Here is a 16,443-nt window from a genome sequence, read left to right on the forward strand (position 1 = left end):
ATTAAAAAAAACTGGGGTTGGAGTCGAGTGAGGTATGAAGGACTTATAAGTAATGTTGGAAAGTTTGTTTGAACAGAAAAATGAAATTAAAATAACGCAAAAATCAACCTTTTTAAAGTTAAAGTCAGTTTCAGAGCTGGTGCCTTTATCGTGCATTGTGTGCTCTCATTCAAAATACATGGTACCTCGTGGACAAATAATGAAATTGGGTATCGTAGCAAAAGGACTCATTAAAATTAAACGGTAGATGTGATTGACTTCATTTTTTCACAACAGGTGACTATTGAGTGTGGTATTTATAGAAACTTTCAATAATTGGAAAGTTCAACGTGGTTCTTACATAAATATCGATTCTTTGCTCTATTGCACTTTTTTTGACTCACCCTGTACTTTTATTTCTGTAATAGCCCAATGGATGACCTTGTCAACCAATTCAGTGAGCACACTGAACTACCTAAAAATTTGTTCTATTGTAAATTTACATGTTGATTAACAGCCATTTTGCATGATTTCGCTCAATAAACGGCAAGTTACCGCTTCGGTCTGTTTCTACAGAAAATCTACCCGCTTCGTCAACGGCCAAAACCTACTCCAACGAGGGTTCCGTTGGCGTTGAAAAGCCGTTTTGCAAAAAGGCATTGGAGGCTGTTTCCACAGGAGTGATTAACGGTTCCATACCGTTTCCAAAACGGCATTTGGCTCTGTAGAAACACGCTCTATGACATTGGCAGCCAAACGAGAAAAAGGAACATTAATTTCTACAAGTTTGTATGTGTCGTAAAGCAGGTAAAATTTTCATTATTTTATCTTCGATTTCCAAAATGAGTGATATTTTAGCAATTATAATGAAGCCAATGTGAGGATAAAATTAATACAAAAGGCAAAAATTGTTTAGAAACAGTGACACGATAGTCAAATGTATCGGTATCGATACACCTGCACCTTTGCACAGAAGTTATGCCGAACAGCGCTAGAAAATTTATCATTTTATAATGCTTAAATTTGCTAAAATATGGTTAACGTTAAAAGTGAGCTGTTGTAAACTGCTTATCCACAAAAATAGCCTGTTAAGTAAAATTAACAAATAGACAATATACAAATGTACAATATAGATAAGGAGGATCACCACAAGGGGATACTGCAACAGAGATATATTATAACGTTAAAAGTGAGCTGTTGTAAACTGCTTATCCACAAAAATAGCCTGTTAAGTAAAATTTCAAAGTTTTAGGGGCCTGAGCTTTCGATCTTAGCAGGATCTTTATCAAAGGCAGAGTGACAAGACAACACACAAACATGTATATATATAGGGACATGGAAATAAAGGAAAAGGAAGTTAGCAAGACAATAGAAGACATAAGTGTTTCTTGGGAAATATCAATAGGGGCAGGAAGTGGGATGTCATGAATGGAAGTAAGAGGGATAAGGATATGAATGAAGACAATGGGCTGAATAGAAATATGAAAATGAATGGCAACTACATGAACATATTACAAAATGATAGATGTAAATAGGAAATAAAAACTAAAATAATAAAGTGGAGGAAAAATTTATTTAAAATAATGAAGAAGAAAAAAAAAGGGGGGGGGGGGCAAAATATTATAATGATGAAAACAAGTTAGTTGTTTCCCTCTTGGATGTTGAGACCGTGTGGCTGGATGGATGGTACGAAGGCGCTTCATCCAGAATTTCTCCCTGCTGGCACGGACGGTGTCGGGGCGGTTACCTAAAGACTCAATGCCCTGTAGGATCATGTCCGAGATGGAGTGGTTGGGGAGGTTAAAGTGATTACCAACAGGGGTGTCAAGCTTCTTGGTTTTGACAGTGGACCTGTGTCCATAAAACCGCTTCTTAAGTGCAGTCTTAGTTTCTCCCACATACTGTATACCACAAACTCTGCAAGAAATGAGATATACTACATTAGATGTGGTGCAGGTGATGCTGCCCCTGATCCTGTGGGAGGAATTGTTGGAATTACTGGCGACAGAATCCCTTCTTGGATATGGTCCTTGCAGACAACACACCTGTTGGAATCACATGTGTGAAAGTACCCTGTTGTGTGGAAGGAATAGTATCAGAAAGCGGGGGGACTTCAGCTCTCACAAGAAGATCTCTAAGATTGCGAGGACGTCTGTAGGCCAGGATGGGGCTATCGGGAACTGCTCGTTGTAGCCGATCTCAGGTTTGAAGTATATGGTGATTGTCATTAGTGATGCTGCGGAGAGGAGGGAGGTTAGGATGAAAAGTGACCACAAGAGGGCCTCTGGTATTGGTGTCCTGGCTTCTGGGCTTCTGCTTCAGTACATCTAATCTGGGAAGAGATTTGACCTTGTTGATGGCCTGCTGCACATTGAGTGCGCTGTGTCCCCTAGATGTAAGGTTCTTCTTGAGGTCCCTGGCATGCTGTGAGAAGTCAGAATCATTAGTACAAATGCGGCGGAGGCGGAGAGCTTGACTGTATGCTATACCACTTGTACAATGTTGGGGATGGCAACTGGAAGAGTGTAGATACTGGTGACTGTCTGTGGGCTTAGTGTATAGATCTGTGACAAGGAGTCATTCTCCTTTCTGATGGTGACATCCAAGAAGTTGACCTGGTGGTGAGAAAGTTTAGACGTGAATTTAATTGTTCTGTGGAAAGATTTGACATGGTTAAGGAAGGTGTGAAGGCTGTCTTCTTCTCTGGTCCAGATGAAAACACATCATCAATGTACCTCCACCAAATCCATGGGCGACAAGGGGCAGCATCCAACATCTGCTCTTCAAGCCTAGACATGAAGAGGCAGACGAACGACGGAGCCATGCGGGTCCCCATCGATGTCCCAAATACCTGTAAATAGTGATCTCCCATAAAGGTGAAATTGTTCTTAGTTAGTACATGATTCATGAGAGTCTTCAGATCATCAATGGGGGGACTGGTGTGGCCACTTCTAGACAGCGCTTCACAGGTAGCTGAAATTCCTTCACTGAATGGGATATTGGTATACAAGGATCAGGATGACACATCACAAGTGCCAATGATGGCAGTGCTGGGGATCTGGTCCTTGATAGCTTCAAGCTTCCTGAGAAAGTCCGGGGTGTCGTGCATGTATGACGGAGTCTGATAAACAAGGGGTTTAATGAAGTGATCAACATAGAGGGATATGTTCTCAGTGGGGAACCATTACCGGATACAATGGGTCGACCAGGATTCCCAGGCGTGTGGATCTTGGGGAGGAGATAAAATCGAGCAGCTTTAGAATCTGTAGGAGAAAGAAATGCATGGGCTTTGTCAGTTAATTCATCACGAGCATGCATGTCATCCAGGGTGGTCTTTATCTGAGAAAGAGTCCGTAGGATCAGAATCAACAAGAGCATAGTTAGCATGGTTAGTACGATTGTTGAGGTGCTTCATGGTCTCATCGATATACTTTTGGCGATCCATGACAACCACGGCAGATCCTTTATCAGCAGGCTTGATGATGATGTCAGTCCAGGTTCTAAGAGACTTGAGAGCCTGGCGTTCCTCACGGGGTAAGTTGTCATGTGTCCTATTAGCAGAATTATTAACTTGGGAACTAACAACCTGCACGTATGTCTCCATGGCTGGAACCCTGTTCTTTGAGGGACCCAACTGCTTTTCCTGCGAAAAGGTTCAGGTTCAGATGCTGGCTCATCAAGGAAAAACTCCCGTAGACGTATACGACGATAGTATTGAGTGAGATCCTGACTGAGTTCTACCTGGTTGACCTCTGGAGGGGTGGGACAGAACTTGAGGCCCTTGCAGAGAAGATTCAATTCAGCGGAGGAAAGAGAGGATGATGATAAATTAACGACTGTGGAGGGAAGGTTTTCGTTATCATGGTTAGTAGTTGCAGGACGCCTAAACCGTCTTCTGTTGTGCTGTTGACGTTTCTCCAAGATGCCACGGATCTTCCTGTTTCTGCGATCAAGAAGTTCGGCTTTCTGTGTGGACAAACATGAATTTATCTCATTATTATACTGTTCCCATTGGGCCTCTGTACAACATGATCGCAGGTCATCTTCGAGTTCGGTGATTATAGCAGTTGATTCCACTTCTGCTGTAGAGGACCAGAGAGAGTGCCCAGTGCTGGTGTACATTTTATCTGTAGGCCTGTAGGAATAATGCGAGAGTGGGAATAAAATCTGTAGTTATCTTGATGAAAAGAATAACGCATGGCTTTCTGTTTGGTCTTCCTGAGTTGCTGAAATAAAGATGTTGGGTTAGACATGGTGAATATAGTATACAGTGTAAATAACAATTAATATATGGCAAAAAAGCTGTAAAAATAAAACATGCAAAATGGTTAACACAGATAACATTAACAAATAGACAAGATACAAATGTACAATATGGATAAGGAGGATCACCACAAGGGGATACTGCAACAGAGAAATATTATAACGTTAAAAGTGAGCTGTTGTAAACTGCTTATCCACAAAAATAGCCTGTTAAGTAAAATTTCAAAGTTTTAGGGGCCTGAGGTTTCGATCCTAGCAGGATCTTTATCAAAGGCAGAGTGACAAGACAACACACACACATGCATATATATAGGGACATGGACATAAAGACCATATACTTCAAACCTCAGATCGGCTACAACGAGCAGTTCCCAATAGCCCCATCCTGGCCTGCAGACGTCCTCGCAATCTTAGAGAGCTGAAGTCCCCCCCCCCGCTTTCTGATACTATTCCTTCCACATAACAGGGTACTTTGTATTCTTGTAACAACATCCAAATTTTTTGGAACAACTGTAGTCTTCGGCGCCGTATCAAATCTCATAAAAAGGCACGACTGGCGAGTATGTTTTTATGTTTCCCGCACGAAAGCTTGCGTCTACGTCTCTACTATACTGCTTTGGAAACGTTGACATTTGACCATAATTTTGATTTATACCTGTTATCAAACCTATGTTGTGGTTGGCACCAAAATGAGGTATCTCTTTGTATAATCTGTAAAATGGACAATGACTGATTGATATGTACGCTTGAGTTGTTTAGCACCTGATCAGTAGATAATCCTACAGGGAACACAGTAGTTTGACATGGAGTGAACATGACGAAAGACCCATTATTGATTATGCGCGGATATTATTAAAAGCATAGGTCCTTTGCGTTTATAGCAGACCATTATAATGATAGAATGTTTGGAATCTTGGAACTAAGATACTAATTGCATTCTGCATTATGTATTTATTCATTTTTGCCTATTTATTTGTTTATTTACTGACTTATTTATTTGGTAGATTAGTAAGTTATTAGTAATATTCTATGATTCATCGGTGTATTATTGATTGTTGATAACTTGAAAACTGAAAACAACTTGATTGATTGATCGATTGATTGATAGCCATTTAGGCTAATCAAATTAAAAAAATCACCCACCACTAACTGCAACAGAAACCATTAAATTACCATTCATTTCAGAAAAGTATATTAAGAAGTCCCCAAAAGTCCAAGTAGTGAAACAGTGCCTAATTTGCATAAATCCAAAATGGTCGCTTATGCAGGGTGAAATTTCAAATTTGGTCAATTGTTGTTAAAAACCATATCAATGTATTCCTTTTGTCATAAAGATTCAGAAAAATTATAGTTTGACCTATCTCCGATATACATTTCTTAAGCTAAGGGGGAAAAGATCAAATGTCAAAATTTGGATTCTATAGGGGACAAAAATTGAAAAAATTAATGTTCTGATTTTGATAAAAATGGTTTCATATTGCTCCTCTTGCAGAAACATAAAAAAAGAGAATAGTTTGCCATATATTTCAGGTGGTTAGTTACCTTGGTAACGTGGCAAAGAAGATCGACTTCCACTGAGCCCTGTTGACCTTGACCTATTTTGCGATGTTACCTATGTAACAAAACATTCAAAACAATGCAACTTTTCTCATTTTGATTTATTTTTGCCAAACGAACAATTTGAGACCAGTTGGAACAAAATTGGAGCATATTTCCATTGTAAACGATTGTGAACCCCAAAATTTGACCTTTGACCTTTCTGCCTATAACTCAAGAACAGTATGTTGGAAACTTGTCAAATTATCCTTTTTCTGAATCCTTATGATGAGAGCAATAAACAAGATTAGACCAACATTGAAATTTTACCCCCTGCCAAAGCGGCCATTTTGGATTTATGGAAATTAGCCACTGTTCCACTTCTTGAAATTTTTGGGACTTGATACTTTCTTTAAGGCCGTGTGTCCTGAACTCACCATCCTTAGCGTTACATCACAAATATTACATGTATGAATTTTTATACCAATCGAGTTTCTAATTAGATTATCTCCACAATTATCACCCTAAACTAGAAAAGTATACATTTTTGGAAAGCTGAAGGCATAAGCAAATCACATATATACATTTCAACTCATTATACAGGGTGACCTTCAAGTTATACAGGGTGGAATAAAAAAGATTCGGATAAAAAATGGGTTACTTAAAGCCATATTATCATATTATAACATTTGCTGAGGAGAACGCCCTCAAAAAATGTTAAATTCTGGTTTTTACACGATAGCAATGTACTTTAGTCAATAAAGATACTCTGCAAAAATCAAGACTTTAGATGTTGCAGTTTTGTCAAAATCCGAGATTTTGAATGAAACGATGGAACCGGCGTTTTATTATTACGATGGAAATATTAGTCGAACACGTATGCACAGTACGTACACGGCGTGCGGGATACACATACACACACACCCCTGAGGATCGTACCGTATTACATCCGCGGGAGTAACATGCATGGGCGCTAGTAGTAATTTCCAATTTTCTATGCTTTACCTCACTTGTTCGGCTCAAAATTAAAAGGGACATATCTGTCAGTAAAAGCTAACATTTTATGGGAAAAAAATACTAATCTATTTTTACAGAAATGTTATAATATGGCTTTAATGCATTGCTTATTACCAACTTGCAGTAATAAACTGGAAGTAAACCACATTCATTTGTTTAGAGGATATGGGGAGCCTACTTACTTTGGAAGAAACCAAATTCACAGCTGTTTAGTAATCTCGGAATACAGGGTGTCCCAAAGTATGTTATAATTTTTTTACAATTCAACATATTTTGAACTGAAACATTTTGCCCTTAACCCATACAGAAAAAATATGTACTATGTCCATATTTAGATTTCTCATTAAATTTCCCTTCAGAAAATCTATACTTCGACTATGATAGGATAAGTAATTAAGATTTTACAGTAACTTTTAGATTTTGAAGACATCCGCATTACTTACTACAGTGTTTAATATGAAAACGGGTAGTTTTGTATGGAAAAGTTTGTATTTTCTAGACTAAACCAATCATAAATGATTAAAAACTATTAGTAGAATTGTTTAGCTGTAAGGTCATGAGTCTTTTAGATGCTAAATAGAATCAAAATCAAATTTACAGCCTTTACAGAAGCAGATTATGCACTAAAAATATCAACCCCATAGAGCTTGTGTGTACCACATCCCCACCTCCACAGTGTCAGTATTACAAAGGCTGAAGAATTTCTTTTTGCAGAGTTGAAAGTGCATTTTATTTAGCAATAAAATGAGACCACAAGCATGACATTAACTTCTTGCTTGGCAGAGATATCATCATTTAATTTGAGTCGACTTTGGAAAAACGTAACATCCCCACCTTTTTTGGGTTGCGAATTCAAGACGCACAACCTTAATATACTTTTCTGAAATGAATGGTGATTGAATTGTTTCAATTAGTAGTGGGTTAAGCTTTGATTTTCCTTAATTTGATTGACCTAATTTCACATATTCCTAGTTTATGTGGAACGTCTATTTGAATAACATCGTACATAAGATAAATATCACTATTGATTTATTCTATTCAGCAACATCAAGGACTACTATCAAACTTTTTGCAGCAAATTCCCAGCTCCGCCTACTTTTTTGTCAAGGCTGGGAATAATTGCAATTTCTGAACTGCTAACTTATCTGACGCGTGATCTGAGCTGGTCCTTTTCTGATGGCAGGTTCCCGCCCTTTACACATCCCTTAAGGGTTGACGAAGTAATGGAAACGCTATTAAGCCGTCCCTATGGAGTTTAATAATTGACATGGAAATATTTTAAACAGAAAACTTTAATTTTAACTGCAAGGATTTTAAATCTTACTGCACAAACTATACTTTTCCGACGTTTATAGAGAAATACATTGGAGGAAGAAAAGAGGTTAAATGTAACGAGGATATAAATCCACACCCTAAAGTTAACCTAAACCATTTCTAAGATCTTTCATTGTATGGTTTTCTAATAAACGTCAACTATGGATTTCCTAATATATCAAAAATTTAATCGGACTCTTTTGTTTTGAAACATTGATATTACATAAGGGACCCTTGGACTATGTTTGCCGGTGCATGTGCTTGGTTAGAATGTTAAATCAGAGGGTGACACTTCTCCTGAAGCATGGCAGAATGACCCCTCTATTGTGTTTGTTCATTTGTGTATGGAGAGCCATTATACTAGAAATACCTTTTAAAAGCATTAAATTAGTATCACCCTGGCGGCCCCGTGCACTGGAAAACCAGAATTTGTTATTTAAAAAGAAACAAAAATACAAAAACAAAACAGATCCGCCTGTGAACATATAAATGGGTAGTAAAATTGGTCTCGAATATTAATGAATTAAAAGAAACATACGCGATATAATGAACCATTGACCTGACGCCATGATGGCAGAATTTATTAGTCGTTTTATTTCATGTTTTTATAGTATGTCAAAATCCCACTTCTTGTTTAAATTATATTGACTTATTTTGTGCATGTTCAATGTGCAGACCATATGCACAAATGAATACTTATCTTTTCGATATTGAGCTTTTTGTACAACTCATATAACATGTCATTAAGGTTATACGAAGAAACGTATAAAAAAACGTATAAAAGACGTACAAAGTTGTTCTCTAAAACAGAGTTTTCTCAGTAATCAAATATCGCAGCGAGTGAAATGTTGGTGCATTGGATGTAGCTTAACATTTTTGTGTGTGTTATATACAAATTTTTAGAATAAATTTGAAAATCCTTCGTTTAAAGCATTTTTACGCACCATGTTCACAAGATCAAAAACACGTTCCATGACGGTTTTTTTTTCAAATGTGCGCCCGTATAAATCCACGACGAGTGATTGTTTTCTTCTTTTTCGTATTGTACTACAAATCGATCAAAGAAATAATGTTGCCATGGGGAAGAACCAAATACAGTACCGATTAAATTTTAAAAGCCCGTTTTTGTGTTAAATTTTTGAGAATTTGCTTGAGAAAAAGCTGGTTTGTGAAATTATCGATATCTTGATTACGGGACGTTAATTTAGACATCTGAATACCTACATTATTTCTCAATATTCTGCCAATTGCTATTCCATTTGATTTTCACTCCAAATTGAAGCTAGTTTTGCAAAAACGAGGTTTTTCTCCATCGGGTTCGTCCAAAATTTCAGCGTGTTTATTCTAAGAGCCATTATGCGGACGCAATTGTAATCACGTCATTGCGTCAAATTATAATTATATATCCCCTTCGAGGACAATCAATTGCGTTAGCTGATGTGTGGCCGAGCGGATAGAGCGTTGGACTTTAAATCTATTATGATTAATTTTTGTGGGTTCGAGTCCCCGTGTGGCTGAAATGTCGTTTTTTTCTCTTTTCTCATTTTTACTTCTGTTCTTTCTTCTTTTCTTTTTCCCTTTCTTTTTTTTTTTCTTTTTTTTTATTTCTTTCTTTTTTTCTTTCTTTCTTTTTTAAATTTTTTTTTTTTATTCACTATTTCTTTATTCTTTCTTGCTCCTTTCTTTTATAATTTTTGTATATTTGATTGATTCGCTGACTACAGTGATTGATTGTTTTTCAGTTTATATAATTCAGAAATTAGTAGGCCTGCTAAGTCTGTCTTGTTGAATATTCCCAAATTCGATTTACAAATAATTGCTTTGTGATGTTGTTATTGATGTTATTTATTTATTTCATCAAAGATATCAAAGCTCTATCAACACATTTTGTAGACGGTGGCGTATCTTCATGGGGCGGGCATAGGGCCAGAGGAAGTGCCCCAATCGATTTTAAAATTGATAAAATCCTCATGAAAATTGCCGAAAACGGCTTGTGCCCCCCCCCCCCCCCGCCGCATCACGAGCTCCGGGCACGAGCTGAGCCAAGTTTCATGTCTTCACCGTGGATCGATATTCTATTATAATTATTAAAGTAGGCTTAGGCCTATACCTCCCGGTACGCTTGTTCATTTTCTGCATGGCTGTTTCTGTTATGAACTTACGCCCCTCTGAAATCAAGCGCATGAAAAACCTTTCGGCTAACCTTAAAGCAGGTCATATGTGCTGACCTTCTTCTATTGTATTTGTTCATCTGTGTATGGAGAGAAGAACGCCATTGAAACCCCATCGGTATTAGGGCGTAGTTCATTGCACTCACCGGATTGTTATTCCAAGTACTTTGATAATACAGATAATATGTACTAATGGGTCGAGGCAATTGCATTATGTGCTGACCTTCTTCTATTGTATTTGTTCATCTGCACACCACTCCACGCCATACATAAATTCTCCCAGTCACATTTCCCCAATCTGAAATTTTTAAAAAGTAAAATTTTAATTTTATTTCTTTTAAAGTTTGGCAGAGGCGGGTTCGAACTCACGGCCCACCGCTTTGGCTATCACGTATACCATATGACCATGATGACCAGCGCCTTAGACCGCTCGACCACGAAGGACTTGATAGTGTCATCGTGAAAATTTAAACATATAATATTAATAAATCGCAACTTCATTACTACATCATATTTTGGAATTTTATCTGCTTAAAACATTAATGTGTATTATAATAAAGCTACCATTATTTATATTGTTGAATTCTCAAGCGCATAGAGACAATTAATACGAGGGTCCTATGAATATGCCTACATACAAAGTCGATTTTGATATCGGCCACGTGCTCTGCTGTGCATGTGGTTTCCCGTAGTGGCGGAAGTTGTATTACGAAGTGCATCCGAACTCCATTTTGAAGCAAATGCTTTTGACAAGGCATTGGATTGTTCCAGTTTGCATCCTAAATCCACATTAGACCCCTAATTTTATTTACGAAATCAAAAGATTAGATTATCATAACAACAAAACGGTAATATTTTGTCGGGTCTAATGTGAAAATTACATTAAAAAAATACAGTTTTTACAGAATTAATTTTCACTTAATTCCAAAAAAAAAATGGCGTATATAAGATTGAAATAAATTCTCTACCTTCTATACTAGATCAATAATTGCGACGCAAGTTGTTATCAAAAATTGTTGTGATAGATGTACAGTTAATATTCATATATTCCATTACCTATCTGATGGTACAGTTTTTACACAGAAAATATTTATTTGAAAAACCTGCCACTCGGCTTTTTCCGGAAAGGTCACAGGGTCACCGTGACCTGTGCAATAATTACAATTAAAATTTTTCTTATTCTAACAGCAAGCGTTTCTAAAATGCAGTATGGCGAAATGTGGTGTAGTTCATCTGTGTATGGAGAGAAGACGCCATTGAAACTCCATCGGTATTAGGGCGTAGTTCATTGAACTCACCGGATTGTTATTCCAAATACTTTGATAATACAGATAATACGTACTAATGGGTCGAGGCGATTGCATTGAAAAACTAATAAATTATTCATAACAGTTACGTAATCAATCGATAGTGCGGACACTTTTCATTTGCAAACCACCAAAATTCGTGATCTTTTAGCGTTGGAAAAGAAACCATGTGAATAGAGTGCCCTCTCAAGAATAACTACTCTCTGGTTAAATGAAAGTTTATACTTGGCCTAGCACCTACATACATGTGCAGACGTGTGACGATGTTAACCTTGCGTGCATGCTTCATACCCGCCCGTTTATTTACACACGCCACACGAGAAGCATATTCGAAAGGCTAGCTTCGGGCGACATCGCAGTAGATGCTGGTAGATGCAAGTATGAATATAACATCATCCAAGTGTATAATCTCTTATAATCTTTAGGTCTAAGAAGTACTTAAGGGCTGGGGTATGAACGTTTGGACAGTATTTATTTTGGGACATTAGAGCACATCAGACATATCGAATTGCATTCTGAATACGAAGAATGTCATTCTGATATCAAATAATTTTGATTTTTGAAATTCGCAATTTAATACACATTTTATGGCAAATCATTAAAATTGATATTTTGATATTTATCAGTACTTGAAGTAAACTTTATAAATCTGATGATTTATACTTAAAGTGTATGTAGGTGGGATGAAAAGCCGACGATCAATTGACAATTTTGACCTTTCGTATAGAAGATATGGATTTTTTTCCCAAAACACAAAAAAAATTAGGTCTTTTTGGGAAAAAAATCCATATCTTCAATATGAAAGGTAAAAATTTTCAATTGACCGTCGGCTTATCCTCCCTGCTACATACACTTTAAGAATATATCATTAGATTTATATAATTTACTTCGAGGACTGTTATATATCAAAAATTTGAAAAATATCAATATTTTATAATTTGTCATAAAATTTGTATTATATTATGATTTTCAAAAATGAAAATTATTTGATATCAGAAAGACATGCTTCGTATTCAGAATGCAATTCGATAGGTCTGAGGTGCTCTCATGTCCCAAAAAATACTGTCGAAAAGCAATAAACGCTCATTTTAGATCCCTTAAGTTTGTTAATGATGTTCTATATACGTCAGTGGAGAATTATGGCAAGCCACCGCACCCGCAATAGGCATATATGGTAAATGTCATTAAATACTCGAACAAGTATCCAGAATCAAAGGTCTTTTGACAGCAACGGTTGAGTACACATTCTCTAAACGCTGGATAAATAGACAGATTTGCATTACAGACCTTTAGTTCAGGCCACGCACACAGAATATTTTGTTTACTCCCCAACAAGCATTACAAATGCAAGCGTGTATTGACCATGTTTAACGCCAATTGAAAAAAAAATCACAAAAGTACTAACCAATACTTTGTAATTCAGAATCATATACTACATTAAATTTAACTTGTTCCCACAAAGTATTCTTCACACAATTGATATATTTCCGGCCCATGCCATTATAGTTAAGGGGGTACTACACCCATTGATTTTTTTTTTGCATTTTTTGCATTTTGTGAAGAAATTACAAAAAAAATTGGACAAAGTGGTATGCAAAATGAAGGGGCAAATCTTCTCGTTTTATTGGTGGCATCGGTATCAACGTAGCTTACATGCTTTTAAAAGTAGAAGCCAAAAGGTGGTACATCACTGATGATTTAAATTCACTTCATTTTGGAAAGCTTACTATCAACGGATTTCGTTAAAATTTTGGATATGTGTTGCTAACACGTTAGGGAAATAAAGTTGATATGTAAAATGGGAATAAGTGGTTCCTGATTTCTTTTATGACTTCATGAACTTGGTGCTCCACAACTATCAAAAAAGGAACTGGTTAAAATGCTTCTATTTTCAATGTTGAGCTATATTTTGTATTTTTAACTTGCGACATTATTTCACTGAAACTTAATTAAGCCACAGGTAACAGGTTACCACAACCATACTACAGCAATGTTGAAAAAAATTGTATTTCTTGTCACCTATACCATCATATTGGGTAGTTTTCCGTAAGCTTAACGTTTGTGATTTTGGTAACTATTTTATATTTATTTGTGAAATCCGTCTCAACTAGGCATTCTAAATTGTAGGCCTACTCACCATTTACATCCCAAGGTATATTAGTATATCCACCTTGCACTTCTCGATATATATCCAGATAAAGACAGAATATCAAAATTATTCCTCATTATGATATCACAAACTCTCACATGTGTATTCAAAATTGATGCTTAAATTTGACCTGAACCAATTGACCTATAACCTGACATACGGTGACCTAATAGCCTTTTCTTCTCCTAACAACACATTATAATATTATTGACTAATGACTATACATCCATTGTGTAAGTGTTTATATATTTTGCATGCACCACTAGATTTTCTATAGAGAGTATAACAAAGGATTTAATGTATTCTATTCATGTACCCTACTTGAACATGCTGAATAGAATAAATCATGGTTTGTTATGAAACACGCATCTGAGTAACTAGGATACAGTAAACAAAATATATATAGGGCTAAAATGACTTACTACAATTGTTTAAAAGCACTTTTTTTCTTATTTTTTTCATATTTTTTTAATTTCACATGATCCGTGCATATATCGCCTAGCTATAAATGAAAAAATATTTATTTAGACCAATCAAACCAGTATATGGGTGTAGTACGCCCTTAATTGTCCCCGTAGTTGATATCAGAGCCTTCATCAACCATCACAAAGGTATTTCGTATCTTTAAACATGGCAGCAAAAATATCTGTGACATTATATCCAGCTTGAAAACTTTCTTTTGAAAAAGAAAAGGTGGAGGGAAACCCCATTTTGTTTTAGACTATATTTTCAATTATACAAGTTACAAGCCTATGATGTAATGGTATTAAAAGAAACATCAAAGAAACCATCCTACTCGCACATTACACTTGAGGCAGGCCTGTATTATGATTATAGGCCTACGGCAAAATTACTTAAGATAATATGCTAGTTACGCTAAACAAGAAACTTTTCGTGCTTGGCTGATCCTCACTTGATGAAGGTCATATTGATTTATCGTCTACAGAGATGCCTCATCTCCAGGCTAATGAAATGAAGTCTGTCGTCTATTATATAAATAGACGACAGACTTCATTTCCCAGTCAGTCAGTTGTTACATTACAGTAGGCCTACATAAAGCGGACTCATAAAAAGACTTTTTGACCAAATATTGTATTAGAAATCTCCACTTTCTTTCATTCTTTCCCCCTTTCCTCTTTTATATTACATGTACTACCATTTTCCTTCATCGTCTAAACTTTCTTTTAAATGTAGATGCGTTGATCAAGTCAAGTAGGCCTAGTCATGGCATTATCTCGGACAGGAAAAATACGTTACATTGTAATCAGCGTGGAGATATTACTACTGACCTATATTGGATATCATCTGCAAAAAGTTACCACTAGGGAGTGTGACGGAACATACATATCTGGAAATGTTTATCATAATATGAAGATCCAAAGGGAAGATTGGATTCAACCAGTTATGCGTATTAAAGGAAAGATACAGGTAAAGTACTGTGGCAGAGCAATTGCACAAAAGCATTATGGGTGAGATAATGAGATAATTATCATGCCTATTTAAATATCGAATATCTATCGAACACCCATTGTAAACGCTGTCCGTCTTGACGCATAAACTGTGTGTACATCGCTATTCGTCTTACGTCTTGTTTGTAAATCCCATCAGTCATAGTGCAGTTGTTCTGCACAACAAACATGATTTGACCTTAATGTACTTAAAGTACTTAAACCTGGTTAACAGGAAATTACTCCAGCAAAATCAATCGATAAAGTCTAGTCCATCCTCCACATTGAATGGTGGACTGTACTTATGCCCAAACATGGCACTTCCCAATCAATAATCACCCACTTGAAATCCCCTGGCTCGCTCCACTGACCAAAGTTATGGACAGATATGGGAGTTGTGTTTGCTGTTATTTGTCACTTACATATCAAGGAGGTACGAACATTTGCAGATGCCACACCTACTCAGTTTTTAGCCTACATGTAATATATACATTATTCTTGATTGACATGAAGTACAAAAAATATCTGTCAAGTGCTATAGCTTTAATGCCCTTCGGAAGAGAGCGGTTCACAAGTGAGTGATAGTCACTAAAAGTTGCATTCGATTTACACAGGGAAATTTGCAGGCCATGCGTGCCCTTCTATTACTAAATCACTAAAGTGCGAATATTTCCAAACATCTAAATTAGCTAAGAATTTAGGACATGTTACAAAACTATATTTTCTAGAATCTAGAGAGTACAAAACATATTGGCCGGTTATTTTTCACACAGTAACGTTAACTATGCAATTCCCTATACCTATAACATACACTGTTTGTAGAGGTCACGTGTCAATGGTGAGAGCACTGTGTATTGTGTATAGGAAAATGAACAGTAACTGCAGTATGCTGCGTGAAGCTCCCGAAAATCATGATAATAATACGATCGGCTATCAGTGAATTATCTATTTTTGAATGCAAATCACACATTATTGCTTTAATTCATCCTTTTACACGTACATCACGTACTTTTACCAACTCATACAACAGCAAATCAGAAAGGTGAACAGGTGTATTGTTTTTTGTGTCATTGTCAAGTGGTTTGGCGCTTACAGCAACGCGGTGAAATACGTATTTCATGCATTGGGCTACAGGCTGGAAATAAACGGAACGGTATTTCAAGACGATGGGACAATAACCGACAAAAATTACAAACGCGCTGTACCCTGGACTGTGGATCACCCGGAATCGCCCGATAAGGTGAGAAGAAAGTAGCACG

At 36.7% G+C, this 16,443-nt stretch overlaps 1 protein-coding gene across 1 annotated transcript in view; it reads left to right on the top strand.

Annotated features, from left to right (window-relative positions):
* Nucleotides 1-490: 490 nt before the first annotated feature.
* LOC140166840 (probable tubulin polyglutamylase ttll-15) overlaps nucleotides 491-16,443 on the top strand; it is a 42,150-nt gene continuing 26,197 nt past the window's right edge. Inside the window, exons 1-3 of the mRNA XM_072190328.1 lie at nucleotides 491-786; nucleotides 14,931-15,164; nucleotides 16,263-16,424. Coding sequence (XP_072046429.1) covers nucleotides 14,961-15,164; nucleotides 16,263-16,424 — 366 coding nt within the window. The 5' untranslated portion in view covers nucleotides 491-786; nucleotides 14,931-14,960. The remainder of the gene's footprint in view (nucleotides 787-14,930; nucleotides 15,165-16,262; nucleotides 16,425-16,443) is intronic.

Source organism: Amphiura filiformis, chromosome 12, assembly GCF_039555335.1.
Source record: "Amphiura filiformis chromosome 12, Afil_fr2py, whole genome shotgun sequence".
Lineage (NCBI taxonomy): Eukaryota > Metazoa > Echinodermata > Ophiuroidea > Amphilepidida > Amphiuridae > Amphiura > Amphiura filiformis.